This window comes from Scyliorhinus canicula, chromosome 4 (genome assembly GCF_902713615.1).
Source record: "Scyliorhinus canicula chromosome 4, sScyCan1.1, whole genome shotgun sequence".
In the NCBI taxonomy this organism is placed as follows: Eukaryota; Metazoa; Chordata; class Chondrichthyes; order Carcharhiniformes; family Scyliorhinidae; genus Scyliorhinus; species Scyliorhinus canicula.
In genome coordinates this window covers 178,310,480-178,326,871 of record NC_052149.1, presented here as the reverse complement: position 1 = coordinate 178,326,871, position 16,392 = coordinate 178,310,480, and the positions used below count along the sequence as shown (strand labels likewise).

The 16,392-nt window shown below is 43.9% G+C and overlaps 1 protein-coding gene across 6 annotated transcripts in view; it reads left to right on the top strand.

The window, feature by feature from the left end:
* The window catches only part of rnf44 (ring finger protein 44), a 181,857-nt gene that overhangs the window by 67,766 nt on the left and 97,699 nt on the right, over positions 1 to 16,392 (top strand). Inside the window, exon 1 of one of the 6 annotated variants that reach the window (XM_038795623.1) lies at positions 12,514 to 12,561. The exons of the other annotated variants lie outside the window; for them this stretch is intronic. Coding sequence (XP_038651551.1) covers positions 12,529 to 12,561 — 33 coding nt within the window. The 5' untranslated portion in view covers positions 12,514 to 12,528. Of the gene's footprint in view, positions 1 to 12,513; positions 12,562 to 16,392 lie in introns of those variants that run through there. 6 annotated transcript variants of the gene reach the window in all.

The following is a 16,392-nucleotide window of genomic DNA, read 5'->3' as shown; positions in this document are numbered from 1 at the left end:
GAATTCTGCCATGGAATATTTGTGTCCAACTGAGAGCAGTGACATCTCATGGGAAGGACAAAACCTCTGACACTGCAGCACTCCTTCAGTATCAATCTGGAATAACTCAAATCTCTGGAGTTGGGCTTTCACCTCACTCGGTGCACTCAGAAAGATGGCTATACCAAGTCAAGGCTGAAATCTTGGTTATTTAAATGGTTATTGTTGTGGCTATGCGCATGCGCTCAGCAATTAACATAATTTGTGAACTCCCAATTAACATAAGGAGTATTGTAACATTTTAATTGATCAAAAGGTAAATTAACTTGACCTTATTATCAAGCCGTCAAAATTATTTTAATTATTTTGTAATTGGTGCTCTTATGAGTGGGCAAAGTATGACAAAAGGGCCATGGATTATGGCAGAATGGTAAATAATGGATACTCCGTACTTTTTTATTATCCATTTGACCAGCAAGTTTGTATTTCTCGTAGTAAAAGCTTGCTCTGGATTAAATTAACCTATTTAATCTATAGAATTCGTAATAAAAAAGGCATTTTTTTACTGATGGTAACATATTTGCAAATATATTCATTCCAGATATGGGTTTTGATATTTCATTCACATGAATTTAATCATCTAACTAGGCTTTGTTATTGTGTGAAAATATTGTTAAAATTATTAGAAATAGGCACATTTTTGCAAATCTTTAACCATGCAGCTTTTTGCTGCATTACTTTTGGAGTAATTGCAATTAATAAAGATTTAGAAGGCTCTAGATTTGAGGATGTTGCAGTGAAAGAAAATTGTATCTTTTCACAAAATAAAACATGAAAACTTCTGCTGTCCAGAGAAGTGGATGTACGTCTATTGTAATGGCTTGAATAAGTTGCATTTTGACGCCCATACGCGATAGCTATGGAGCAAGTGGTAAATGACGTATACCTTTCAGTTGATATCAAATATGTAGCTAATATTATAATTTTGCAGTATACTTCATGTGCACCCATCCATTCGCTCATTCCAATTTGTATGGCACTGCATTTTTTCAGTTCTTATTTACACGTTATGGTCCTCTTTGCTGTGTTTGTAATGCGTACCTGTACCTACTAGGGCCAGTGAAAATTATGTACAGTGTGGTGCATTGCAATAATGCTCTGAATTTATTTGAATGCACGTTCATTTACAACTGAATGCTGCTTGCTTTGTTTTGAAACAAGAACCCAGAATAATGTCCAGTTAATATTTGGTTCAGTTGATGCAATGGAATATATTTAGTTAACAGTTGGTAGAGTTAAAGGGATGGATTAGGTATTTTGGGTATTCTGAGGTGCAAGTATAAAAGAAGTTCTGCTCCAGTCCAGGTACAAATTTGTTAATTTCAGTTTGTGGAATATGTCTTTATTCTTGTATTAGTGCTGTGTACCGTTGATGTGAGGCCTTGCAATCAATTTAATGTAATTTTACACTTTTATAGCTCAAAAACCAATTACAAATCAAATCTGACTTAATATGAACGTGCCAATCAAATATTCTCCACTAAATGTTTACTTAACATCTGACATTTTCACTAATTTAATCAAAAGCTACAGATCCAAGAAATTGAATAAAATGGTTCCTGCTTTTGGATAAATCTCTTTATGGTTTTACAAATAAAAAACCCAACCTCCCCTGGGGCTGGGAATGAAAATTGCAGTTTTCTTTTCATTGTCCATAGCATTGCCTGTAATCCTGGCCAACTACTGCTTTTAACAAATCGTCTATTAATATTTTTGACTTTTAAACCTTTCTTGGGCAATATTGTAAATCATTTTCAAATGCATGGAGTGATGTATTAGCTACAGCAGCGTACTGTGAATTCAGAGACATCAGCTCGACCATTTCCCCTTAAGTCTCTACTTGACCTTCCTCCAAGGGAGTGAGTATGCAGAGGGAATGGGGGCAGAGACAGATGAGGAGTTCATGTTCTTACTTGGAGGTCTGGGGGTAGAAATTACTTTTTTGTTTTCGCCTCCTATTTGGTTGGTCAAAGAATAGCACTGATACTGACCACAGACTTGGAAATTTGATGTGACAGTTTATTTTTCATTTGTGGCATGAGGTGATGGATAGCCTTGAAAAATATATTGTTGTGGATGGTTAGATTCTGGCTCTGAGCTCTGATGGTTCAGTGAGCTTGTCCAGTGTGCTGATGGGTCATACACCAAGCAGGTCCCAGATTTGCTTCTCAGCCTGCCCAGAATCAGTTTACCTCAAATGGAAAGTTGATAGGGTGGCACTGTAGCACAGTGGTCAGCACTGTTGCTTCACAGTGTCACGGTCCAGGAATCGATTGCCAGTTTGGGTCACTGTGTTCTCCTCGTGTCTGTGAGGGTTTCCTTCTGGTGCTCTGGTTTCCTCCCACAAGTCCCAAAATACATGCTTGTTAGGTGAATAGGGCATTCTGAATTCTCCCTCCGTGTACCTGATCAGGTGCGATGATCAGTGTGGTGACGAGAGAATTTTCACAGTAAATTGATTGCAGTGTTAATCTAAGTCTACTTGTGACACTAATAAAGATTATTATTATAAGGGTGCCACAATTGGGACTGACTTAAGGTTTCCACTCCTGCTTGCAACTGGGAGTTCACAAATTATCAGGTGAAGACAGTTTGCCTTGCCCTTCAGTTGAATAACCTCCTGAAGGTAGCACGTGAAAAGTATCTGGGGGGACAGGTGGTGTCTCTGGTACTGTATCCCTTGATTTTTTTCGTGTTAGTCAATGGGAAAATTGACAAAAAAGTGAACATTGGAAGAAAATAGGGATTGGTGTCTCAAAAGGAGCATCATCTTCAGAGGAAAGGGGTTGTTGACAAATATTTTTCACTCGTTTATAAACATGCATTTAGAGAACGTAAAATGTTTTCGAAAAGCTATTTTCCTTTATTAAATATAAACAAAAAAGTTCATTTTCTGTCTGTAACCTAAAGCAGTTTTAGATTTTGCGAAAAAAACATGCTGCTTTTGTGTGAAAACTTAGCAAAACAAAATCAAACCGCTTGGGTCATTGGCATCCGTGAGGCAGTGTGCTGAATGGGCTGCTGAAAGGCACTGCAGGGATAGGTTTGAAGTAGAATCCAGCTGAATGCAAGTTCCCGTTCCCTCAGTCTGTGTCCGAGCTGCGGCTGCAGCATGTGTGTAACTCCCTCCTCTCCAAACACGAGGCTCCGCTCCGGGAACGCGCCGCGGGAGCGCGCCCGCCCCCGAATGTTGTGAATCAAACTTTTTTAAGGTTGCGCCGTTCGCAGCCAGGAGTTTAATCACAAATTTAGCGACAGGAAAAAGCGGAGCTAAGAAACAAACATCGGTTTCATACGATAATCCAAGAAGGTAAGAGGAGGGAAGGCGAGATATTGCTGCCCAGAGTTTGGGGGAGTCTGGGAGGGTAGTGAAGGGAGGGGTAAGTGGAGGGTGGTGAAGGGAGGGGTAAGTGGAGGGGGGTGAAGGGAGGGGTAAGTGGAGGGGGGTGAAGGGAGGGGTAAGTGGAGGGGGGTGAAGGGGAAGGGTAAGTGGAGGGGGGTGAAGGGAGGGTAAGTGGAGGGGGGTGAAGGGAGGGGTAAGTGGAGGGGGGTGAAGGGAGGGGTAAGTGGAGGGGGGTGAAGGGAGGGGTAAGTGGAGGGGGGTGAAGGGAGGGGTAAGTGGAGGGGGGTGAAGGGAGGGGTAAGTGGAGGGGGGTGAAGGGAGGGGTAAGTGGAGGGGGGTGAAGGGAGGGGTAAGTGGAGGGGGGTGAAGGGAGGGGTAAGTGGAGGGGGGTGAAGGGAGGGGTAAGTGGAGGGGGGTGAAGGGGTGGGTAAGTGGAGGGGGGTGAAGGGGTGGGGAGTCGTGAAGGGATGGGAGTCGTGGAGGGGTGGTAAGGGGTGGGAGTCGTGGAGGGGTGGTAAGGGGTGGGAGTCGTGGAGGGGGTAAGGGGTGGGAGTCGTGGAGGGGTGGGAGTCGTGGAGGGGGGTAAGGGGTGGGAGTCGTGGAGGGGGGTAAGGGGTGGGAGTCGTGGAGGGGGGGTAAGGGGTGGGAGTCGTGGAGGGGGGGGGTAAGGGGTGGGAGTCGTGGAGGGGGGGTAAGGGGTGGGAGTCGTGGAGGGGGGGGTAAGGGGTGGGAGTCGTGGAGGGGGGGTAAGGGGTGGGAGTCGTGGAGGGGGGGTAAGGGGTGGGAGTCGTGGAGGGGGGTAAGGGGTGGGAGTCGTGGAGGGGGGTAAGGGGTGGGAGTCGTGGAGGGGGGTAAGGGGTGGGAGTCGTGGAGGGGGGTAAGGGGTGGGAGTCGTGGAGGGGAGGGTAAGGGGTGGGGGTCGTGGAGGGGGGATTAGGGGTGGGAGTCGTGGAGGGGGGAAGGGGAGTGGATGAGGTCAATGGATGGAGAGGGTGGGTGTGAATGAGTACGGGGTGAAGGGATGTGGGGTGGAGTAATGGGAGGTGAAGGGATGCAGTGGGAGGGGTGTGGATGGAATGGGGGAGTTTGGAATGCAAGGGGGGTGAAGGGAGGGTGTCAGGAGATGGAGGGTAAGTGGGAGTGGAGGGGGAATGGAATTGGCATTGAGGGATGGAGGGGGTGAAGGACGGAGAGAGAATGAGGGAGGGTGAGGTAGGGACATCCTGAGGGAAGGGCTGGGCTCGGCGGGGTGATTCCAGTCACCTGGATACATTGTTCCAGCCGGAGTCACTCCCTGCTTAGTGAGACCAGGTAAAGAGCGCGGCCCCTTCAAACCCCCCCCCCCCCCCCGGAGGCTGGGCAACATTCACCTCTTCTCCTCCCCCCCCCCCCCCCCGGCGGCTGGGCAGCATTCACCTCCCGTGGGGTGGTTGGTGGGGGTAATCCTGTTGTGTTACTTTATTGTTTGATGTAGTTATTGATGTGCGGTGCTGGCTCTGAGCGCGGTTACATTGTAGCCGTTGTACATTTGAGGGGGTTTGTCTGTCACTGTCCCAAAAGGCAGCCGGGGAGGGGGGGTGGAATCGGGGTTAATAACCCCCTCTCCCAACACCCCCTCTCCCTGAAGCCGGGGCGGGAGGGCCTGTTTAACTGACCTCGGGCTCCCTTCCTCCCCTTTGCTCTCTTTGTTGTTATTTTGATCCCATTGTTCGGCTTCTGGATTCGGGGGCGGTTAATGGGTTGACATTAATGGAGCGGGTAGAATGGGTGGGGTTTATTACCCAGCCCCCCCCCCCCCCCCCCGTGCCGGGGGAGACAGTTGGGGGGGGGGGGGGGGGGGTCGTTGGTGCGGCGCCGTGTTGCCCGTGGGCGGCTCGGTTTGATTCGGATCCGCTCCTGTTCTTGCCGGAGATTCATTGTTGCTTTGTTTGGCTGCGAGCACGTGGTGGCCCTGGCGGCGCGGCCGCGAATCGCTGCTGCTGCTGCCGCTGCCAATGTCTCCTCGGCTTCGCCTCAGTCCCACCGGGCCACTCGGGCACCATTCCCACTCTGTGTCTTTGTTGCTGCTGCGTGGTGAGTGAGCAGAGAGCCCCCCCCCCCCCCCCCCCCCCCCATGCAGCAGCAGCAGCTGCTTTGAACGGTACAGTCGCGCGTTGGGCTCGGCAGACTTGAGCTGAGCCCACACGGTTGGTGTTCAATGGTGCAGGCTTCGCTACATTGTGTACTCCTCTCTCGACTGCTGGGTACCCAAACAAACCAGTCGCCGCCTCCACTGGGGAGCTGGCCCCGCAGTAAGTTTGCTAAATTTCACGTTGAATTGGGGTGTAAAATTTGAAAATGTAACCCCCCCCCCCCCCCCATGCCCGCACTAGGGGTTTTATTCTGGACATGAGGTCGCAGTGCATGGCCTTAACACACATCCGCATAGCCCTGCTCACCAATTTAAACATCTCTTTACATTTGTCCCAAGTTTGAAGTGGGTTTATCAGTTGATGTGTTTTAACTGGTGTGCCATTTTAAAAAAAAAAGTGCTATGTAAGTTTTTAGTTTGTTTTATGTATACCCCAGATGGTTTCACCAAATCCTGGACACTATTTCTGATTTGCATGCGACTGGGTCCTCTTTTATACAAGTCTGATTTCTCCAACTGAAGATTTTTACTTTGATATTTCTGCCCATATGAAAACAAAACTTTACTGATATTCACAACAAGCAGTCAACTGGTAGAACTCAGCTAGGAGCAGGATTTAGCTCTGAGAGATACCATAGACATACACAGCTCTTAAAGTACACAATATAATAATGATCCCAGCATCTGTGAAGAAAAGCTTTAGGCAAGTTAGAGATTCTAATTCGATGTATCGTTGTACATTATATGTGAAACTTGAGTACATTAACACCAATAATTTATTTGTTGCTGAAAGTGTTCAGGTTACTCTGCTTGCAAAATGTGCGTGTTAGGAGCAAAAATTTTACCTCCATCAAAAACTTTGTTTTCTAATAGCTAGAGCCATTCAAAGCCATCACTGGGATAGTACGGCAGTGTATTGGGTTGTGCTTGTGTTGCAGATTTGCTTAAAATGTACACACCATAGCAAGTAATCTGGAAAAAATAGGTTACAAGTGTTATATTGGTTTACTGGTACAGTGCGCACATGTATAAAGTAATGAGATGATGAGGACAAGACCAAGTTCAACAAGAATAATTCTCGGCTTTAAATGTGATCCCCAAACAACTGGTTGCAGAGGAACTTGCATGCAACCAAGGACAAAGAAAACTGACCAACCGTAGACATGGACTGGGTATTTGGGGTGGTGGGATCATCTTCTGCAACAACAGTTTTTTTTAGTGAATTAACTGAAGCTTGTGATAAATCATTTGACAAGGGAACATGTACACAGCTTGAATAGATTGTAATGGGTTGTGATGTTTTGATTTAACAACATGTGTATGTTTCATTGTTTCACACATGTGGAAGTTTAGAGTTCCTGACAAATGAGTGCGTGAGAGGGACAAAAAGGGGCGTAGGGGGTGGAGGCAGGGGCAGAATTGATTTTTATAACATTGGTCTGTGAAACTCTGTTAAACTGGTTTATATTTTGCAGTGATGGTTGGATATTGATGGACAACACAGTAGCTGATGCTGTAATATGGTCCATGAAGTGATAGGATGCAGTTTGTGTTCGAGATTCTCTACACCATGCCTCAGTGATACCACTCATGTTTGAGAGTCAGAAGATCATAGATTCAAGTCCCACTTCAGAGCCTTGAGCCCAGCATCTGAGCTGACTCTTCAGTGCAGTATTGAAATAGAGTCTTTGGATGAGATGTTAAATGCCTGCGCTCTCAGCTGAATGTAAGTGAGTCCATGGCATTATTTGACAAAGCGCAAGGAAGTTCCTCCGGTGTTCTGCCTAATATTTGTCATTCACCCACTATCTCACAAATATGATTTATCACTTTATCATTGTTGATTGTGGAACATTGCTGTGCACAAATGAATTGTTGTTTCATTTCAAATCTGCTTCATTGGCTGTAAAGCACTTTGTGGTACCTTGATGTCATGAAGGGCAATATATAACAGCAGTTCTTTCATTCACCATTAACTTCTAGACTTTGCTTCCATGTAATCAATTCTGCAAATGAATAATAATTGTTTGAGGACAGGGATGGGTTTTTCAAATTCTGATTAAGTATGTTGACGTTTCTTCGCAGTTCAGAAGGCTTGCAGTTGCATGTCCTTAAGCCTGTTGCAGTAAGAAAGTCCTTGTTTGGAAATGCAGTTAGTACATACTTGGATCATATGCCAGTGCTTCATACATGCCAGTGGCTTCATACATTGATAACCCAGCATTGCCTTTTGGCATAAATTAAATTAGACTACATTTATAGAAATTGTAGAGAGTGGGCCTTGGTGGTATTGAGCTTCTGCTTGTGCCTTTAAAACAAAGTATCAGAAATTATGCCACAGAGATCACGCGTTCCACCAGTGTTCCACAAAGTGGCACTAGGAGTTAATTGTATAAGTTTTGTTCTCTGTGTGGCTCGTAGTAGAATCATATCCTTCACAAAAATAATTTCATTTCTGTCTGCTTTATGTTTGACTTCAACAATTGCTCCAACACCAAGCTATGTTGTTCTTTGTTGGAATTAATCTTGGCTGCCTACAACTTGGATAAACAGACACTATTGCAGGTCTTTACTTTGATGAGATGAGACATTAAACTGAGGTCTGTGATTCAGGTGAACATTAAGTATCCTGTGATACTCCTTGAAGAAAAGCAAGGTGAATTCCTAGTGCCATAGACAATATTCCTCTCTGAAACAAGGTTGCTAAAGACAAACTAACCATATTACTGTGGTGGGATGTCACTGAGTTAATGTCAGTACTATTTATGCACATAAGAACAGTCATTGCAATTTATTTCTGAAGTAGTTTATTGTAGGTGTGAAGTGCTTTGGGACATTACCATGAGACATGAAACAGGCCTGTATATTCAAGTATTCTTGTGCTTTCTGCTAAAGTTTCAGTTTGGGGCATTTTACATTTGATTTTCAATGGCATGCTTGTTCATTGCTAGATTATTAATCATTTATTAAATAGGGAATGCCATCAAAATTGATCCTGACAGACAATAAAGCAACAACATGTATCAGGAGTTCGGATTCAGCCATTTTGCTAGTGGAGAGAGTACAGCATGTGATTGAACTAATGACGAGTGAAATCAGCTAGACTTATCTGGCAGTTATCCTTAATTTGTCTCTGTTCACATTTACATATGTGTCATTAAACAGTATTGATTTTTTTTGTAGGCTTAGTACAGGATATAAAACTATTTTGCATGGCTTCAGTTCCAAATGTAATGTGCTGAACAATATAATGGGTTACAATTTTCACCAACCTTTTATTGGCTATATAGAACATAGAACAGTACAGCACAGAACAGGCCCTTCGGCCCTCAATGTTGTGCCGAGCCATGATCACCCTACTCAAACCCACGTATCCACCCTATACCCGTAACCCAACAACCCCCCCGTAACCTTTTATTAGGACACTACGGGCAATTTAGCATGGCCAATCCACCTAACCTGCACATCTTTGGACTGTGGGAGGAAACCGGAGCACCCGGAGGAAACCCACGCACACAGGGGGAGGACGTGCAGACTCCACGCAGACAGTGACCCAGCTGGGAATCGAACCTGGGACCCTGGAGCTGTGAAGCATTTATGCTAACCACCATGCTACCCTGCTGCCCCTTTATGATTGGGTAACTTTGACAAATTATTACCCAATAATGAATGTTTCTTATTGAGCTTGGAGACTACAATACATAGGGGTTCTAATACTGTTCATTTACCTTTGAATCCACTCAACAAATGGAATAAAATATCTGTGAGATTTGTCATTAAAGTTTCTAGAGAAAGAGCCCGTCCACAATATAGACCTGCAATGCAGCACAAGTTGGCAGTGTCAATTAGAATGGCTATTAGGCGGCTGATGTGCAAAGTAAAAAAGCAACCCTGTATACTTGTAGATGAGGCTGGCCATTCAGTTTATATTTTTCCATCCAAAATGGCTTTTATTTTTACTTTCAACTGATTCCAGGTTTTTTTTCCTTTTGCCCGGAATTCCATTCTGATTTTCTCGATATGCCGACAAACATGATGTCAACCCTAAAATGATCTTTTATTGATTGGAAACTGTTTCACTATGTTCTGTTGCCAGTTTAATTTCGTATTCCAGATTACCTTTGCCATGCACTTCGCTATCTTATGTACCTCCATAAGATCACCTTTTCATGTCTTTCCTGGGTAAAAAGCACATTTCTCTTTCGTCTTTTTTCTTATTCCTTCCGTCCTAATATTCAGGACCAACTTGTGGATCCTCTTTGTATTGCCTCCTGCACTTGAATGTGTCTTGGTGACCAGAGCTGGACACTGTAATTAATGTGTAGTCTGGTCAAAGTAATGTATTGTTTGAGAGCGTTTTTCTGAATCTGGCATTTTTTGGTGTTAATTGGAGGTGTTAGGTCTTGACATTGGTTGATCAAAGCCAAAACAAACTGTCAGTTCCCTAGTCCTGATCCCGTTCATCTTTATCAACAAAGAAAAACAATTCCTTTCTTTCTGTCCCCCACATGTCAATGGATGTGGTTGTAACTCTTAAATCTAGATGAGGCTGGATCAGAAAATACTACTGTTGCAGCCTTTGCATACAGTTTTTGTTCAGAACAGCTTCATTTGTCTAGCTTGATCTTTTCTGTTTAACTAAAATCTCTGTAATTGTATTCAGATTAAAATGAATGTGCTAGTAAACGTTCTAAATTAAATATTGGAACTTAGTGGCAAAATACAAGAGTGATTAATTCCAGCTCTTCCATGTTTTAATCGAATTAACTAAAATTTGCATATCAAATTGTATCCAGTACTACATTTTCTTAGCAACTGCACTTCTTTCTACCGGCTCCACACACCATGCATACTGGCAACCATTAGTTTTCGATCCCCTGTCGAGCACTTAAATTCTGAACAAAGCAGAGACCTCTGATTGTTACAAACCAGTAGCAATCTTAAAAACAGTTGCCTGCTGCAGCTGGGAGTCAGAATAGCATTTACACATGAACTTGACAATGCTGTGGCCTATTTAGAACCATAGCCCATAATTTAAAGTGTACATACGTCCGATGTAGTTTACTTTGGAAAAGCCAAAACAGCACCTACTTTTAACGAGACATCAGCCCAGAATAGCGCATCAGTTTAATTACATGACTGAGTTAATGCCACAGATTGACTCATTTAGAATCTTTTACTTGATTCTCAATCCAGATCATCATCCCAAGTCCCTTGAACAGCTGTTCCTCCCACACCACAGTGAGCATGCGTTGTGCTCCCTTTCTTCCTTTGTATTCTGAGTACATGTACATCTCCACTTTATGTGGTTCACTGTATATTTAGATTGTTATATACAGTGGTTCTTTGGCTTGTGAAACTGGTCTTTACAGTATTACTTGTTTCTCAAGATGAAGTCAGCTGACTTGTGGAAATAAAACCATAGAAAGCCCAACATCATCTGTTGTCCTCTATCCTAATGAATTGGATCATGGAGACCCCAACGCACATTCACTTTTAAAAAATAAAAAGAGTATCCAATTTGTTTTTTTCAATTAAGGGGCAATTTAGCCTGGCCAATCCACCTACCCTGCACATTGTTTGGTTGTGGGGGTGAAACCCACGCAAACACTAGGAGAATGTGCAAACGCCACACGGACAGTGACCCAGAGCCAGGATTGAACCTGGGACCTCTGCCGTGAGACAGCAGTGCTAACCACTGTGCCACCGTGCTGCCCCCCCCCAACGCACATTTACATGAGTGACTGAGTCCAGGGTGGCATGTAGCGCAGTGGCTACTACTGGGACTGCAGAGTTAAGGACGTGGGTTCGCATTCCGGCCCTGGGTCACTGTCTGTGTGGAGTTTGCACATTCTCCCCATGTCTGCGTGGGTTTCACCCCCACGACCCAAAGGTGTGCAGGTTAGGTGGATTGGCGACGCTAAATTGCCCCTTAATTGGAAAAAAAATAATTGGGTACTCGAAAAAAAAATGAGTGACAGTCCTACTCCTGCAGGATATCCGATCTTAGCACACTGAATTTAGGAGTTACTCACTATTTGAATGCTTTTTGGTGTTTCATTCCTTTTTTGTTTGATTCAGAACAGATCTGCAAAAATTAAAATAGTATGCAAATATAGGATATTCATAAAAATAGGTTTAGAATCATAACAGATCTCTCTCTCTATTGATAAAACAGGAACTCCCTCTGGTTAGTGCAATGCATTATTGTTAATTGCATGGGCAGCCTATGCGTATTCTAAAATTCATGAGCATGTAAGGATGGAGTTCAAACTTGAATGAAAACCTGTTTGAAGAATAAGCTGGACTGTCTGGGTCAAGTCACGAGTGCCATTAAATAATTCTAATATTGAGGTTTGGATCCCTGTGATTTAGTTTCCATGCGTAAATTTTGAGAAACAAAAAGATAGTGCCAGCTGATGGGCAAGTTGTTCCTTCGGCAGATAGGCCTATCGACCAGCAAGAATGGATCAAACACCGAGTTTTGAAAGGTGGTTGCATTTTGTCTGAAGTAATTAATTACTCACTTTTCGAAAAGTATTTTTTATGATTCAAATTAGCCTGAAATATCAGTTTGTGCCGTATTTTGTCAGCAAATGCTGATGTGCCGATTCCCTCACGAAAACATGGACTGTCCGCATGAAACACTGAATGTTGGCATATGCGCTCCAGGCAGATGGCAAGTTTTCAGAGCAATAAACATAATTTTACTTAATGTCTTTATAAGTGCAGGGCCATAAGCATGCATTCAGGGAAATTCTCTGAATGTTGGTCCAAATTGTCCTCTTATGGTATATTTCACTGGTGTGACTGTAAGAATAGTTCAGATGCAAGAATTGTATATATTTAGGAATTAAATACAGCCCAAGAAAATTGCTAGAGTTATATGGCCGATGGAATATAACTTGCGTTTGGTGAATCGGTCACAGAGTCTGGGAATTTGGAACCCAGCTGAATCTTTGTTTTCTCTACTTTAATTAGGTTCAGTTTGGCTTTTTTCCCATCTACTGAAGAGATGGTCTGTTTGAAAATATTCTTTCATGAATTGGTGAGTTGAGATCAGATAATTAATTCTGGAAGGAAGGTTCATTTTTGACTTCATCCTTATTGAACAAGCAGACGCGATAACACAAAACCTCTATGCTGCATCTTCACCAAAGAATCTCCTTCAATTTTGTCCAGAGCCGAGGGAGTCGATTTACTCCACCAGTGTTCCGAGATGTACCCAGGCAAAAAGGAATGTTATTTCACAAAATTGTGACTGCGCAGAAGGAGGCATTTGGCCCATCGTGTTTGCACCAGCTCCCCAAATGAGCATCATGACTGAATGCATTCTTCCTACTTTTTCCCTGTACCCTGCACATTGTTTCTAAACATCTAATGCCCTCTTGAATGCCTTGATTGAACCTGCTTCCACCACACTTGCTGACAGTGCATTCTGGACCTGAACCGCTCGCTGTGAAGTTTTTTCTCACATCACGTTGGCCTTTTTTTTGCAAATCAGATTAAATCTATGCCCTCTTTTTGTTTTTTAATGTTTTTACGAGTGGGAACAATTTCTCCCTATCTACTCTGTCCAGCTCCTCTATTAAATCTCCTCTTAGCCTTTTGTCCAAGGGGAACAGTCCCAACCTCGCCAATCTATCGTTAAAACTGAAGTCTTTCATCCCTGGAACTATTCTTGTAAACCGCTTCTGCATTCTCTCCAATGCATTCACATCCTTGTTAGCTCAGCTGGCCGAACGGTTGGTTTGTGATGTGGAATGCCACCAACAGCGTGCATTCAATTCCCCTACTGGCTGAGGTTCATGAAGGCTCTGCCTTCTCAACTGAGGTGACCTTCAGGTTAAACCACCACCAGTCAGCTCACTCTCTCAAGGGACAGCAACCTATGGTCCTATGGTGACATTCATAGTGTGGCACCCAGAACTGAACACCATATTCCAACTGAGGCCTAACTGGTGTGTTGTATAAATTCAGCATAACCCCCTTGCTCATGTACTCTCTGACCCTGTTAATAAAGCCCAGAATACTGTATGCTTTATTAACTGTTCTTTCTCTCCTGCCACCTTCAACAATCTACACACGCATACACCCAGTTCTTACTGCTCCTGCACCACATTGAGAATTCTACCCCTTATTTTATAATGCCCCTCCATGTTCTTCCTACCAAAATGTATCACCTCACGCATCTCTGCATTGAACTTTATCTGCCCACTCCACCAATTTTTCTGTCCTTTTGAAGTTCTACACTACCTCTTCACCATTACAATACTTCAAAGTTTTGTATCATCCACAAACTTAGAAATTGTCCCCTGCACACCAAGATCTAGATCGCTAATATATATCAGGAAAAGCACTGGTCCCAATACCGAACCCTGGGGGACACCATGACACCATGGGCAGCACGGTAGCATGGTGGTTAGCATAAATGCTTCACAGCTCCAAGGTCCCAGGTTTGATTCCCGCTGGGTCACTGTCTGTGCGGAGTCTGCACATCCTCCCCGTGTGTGCGTGGGTTTCCTCCGGGTGCTCCGGTTTCCTCCCACAGTCCAAAGATGTGCGGGTTAGGTGGATCGGCCATGCTAAATTGCCTGTAGTGTCCTAAAAAAGTAATGTTAAGGGGGGGGTTGTTGGGTTACGGGTATAGGGTGGATACGTGGGTTTGCGTAGGGTGATCATTGCTCGGCACAACATCGAGGGCCGAAGGGCCTGTTCTGTGCTGTACTGTTCTAATTCTAAAAAAAAACCTTCCTCCAGCCTGAAAAATATCCATTGAGATTATTCTTCTTCCTATTATTCAACCAGTGTTGTACTTGGCAACCACAGATGCATGTTAGAGTCTCCCACGGTATTTGGATAGAGTATGGTTTATCAGATCTTAGCTGAATTTAAAAATGGGGCGTAACCTTGCTGTTTTCTAGTTTACACCTTACCCAGTGGTTGGTCATTCATGTGCTGTGAAGTTGGGTGCCATTTTGCAGCTACTGTCAGCTACAGTATATCTGTGTCAGATAAAATGTTTTTGGCTTAACCAAAATCTAGATTCTCTTTGCATAAGATGCAGCACCTGATTTGAGAAATAATTTTGCAAATAGGAAGTGTTTATAAATTATTTTACATTAAGAAACATAGTTTTTAACACTTTTCAGTTGAGGTATGCTGTACAGTTCTGATCACTGTCACCCTGACTTTTGAAGGATACAAAAAAGCAGCTCTGAGCTCGTGCTTGGGATTCGACACCTGAGTTATGAAAAGAGATTGTGGAAACTTGGAGTGTTTATAGTACAGAGCAGAAGGCATAGGGACCTTTTTATCAAAGCTTGCAAGACTTAACGGTCCGAGAAAAATTGCGCCCAAACAAACTATTTGGCTGAAGAAAGGCTTTGCGATCAGGTGAACATGCTCAAGCGCAGTAGAAGGAACGTGAATAGATTTAAGTAACTCGCACAGATATTGGTGAATGTGTGAAATAGACCCAGTGAAGGCAAAATGTGTCCGCAGTCTAAAAAGTGAACAGGATAGTTTTCTGGCAAATTGATAAGCGGATATTTGCAAGATTGCAGTGTCGTGCATATTGAACTTTGGGGCCAGCCAGAAGGACTGCAATGGTCTTTTCTGGTCCCGCGTGTATTTAGAATTTAGAACAGTACAGCACAGAACAGGCCCTTCAGCCCTCGATGTTGTGCCGAGCAATGATCACCCTACTCAAACTCACGTATCCACCCTATACCCGTAACCCAACAACTCCCCCTTAACCTTACTTTTTAGGACACTACGGGCAATTTAGCATGGCCAATCCACCTAACCCCGCACATCTTTGGACTGTGGGAGGAAACCGGAGCACCCGGAGGAAACCCACGCACACACGGGGAGGACGTGCAGACTCCGCGCAGACAGTGACCCAGCCGGGAACCGAACCTGGGACCCTGGACCTGTGAAGCATTGATGCTAACCACTATGCTACCGTGCTGCCCCAAAGTGTACCAGCCTCCCCGAACAGGCGCCGGAATGTGGCGACTAGGGGCTTTTCACAGTAACTTCATTGAAGCCTACTTGTGACAATAAGCGATTTTCATTTTCTTTTCATTTCATTAGGAATTGTAGAGGAGGGAAAGGAAATATCCTGGTTCCTATGTTGCTCCTTTTTTTTAAAATTGTAAAATATTAATTTTATCAAGGTGAGGGATGTTTGTTAATGCTAGGGATGGGTCACACATATTTTGGCATTAATGGACGTACCATACCCTCTGATCAAACCGATACATCAAGATCAGCTGCAGAGTAAAACTCTTGTTCTGCAACACTGTGTCTTAAACTCTTAAAAGTGAAAAGGGTGTTACGAATGAGCTTTTCTGTTTCCACAGAATTTGTGAAACTGATCTAACCGCTGAATTGTGGGCTTTTGCCCACCGGGAACTAAGTTAAGGATTATCCAATTCATGGAGGTACTAATTAAAAAAGGAATTTACATTCGTGGTCATTTTTATATCCTCAAAGATAGCACAGTAGTGCAGTGGTTAGCACTGCTACCTCACGCCGTCAATCACCCGGGTTCGATCCTGGCCCCGAGTCGCTATCTGTGGGAAGTTTGCACATTCTTCTCGTGTCTGCACAGGTCTCACCCCCACAACCCGAAAGATGTGCAGGGTAGGTGCATTGGCCATATTAAATTGCCCCTTAATTGGAAAAAAATTGTTTTAAAAAAACAAAAAATTCGCAACCAGCAAAATACTATTAAACATAAGGGAAAGCAGAAGATAATTTGTGCAAAGGGAGATAGTGCAAACAGGAATGAAATAAATGATCGTATAGGGCAGGACGGTGGCACAGTGGTTAGTATTGCTACCTCACGGCGCCAAGGTCCCAGGTCCCAGGT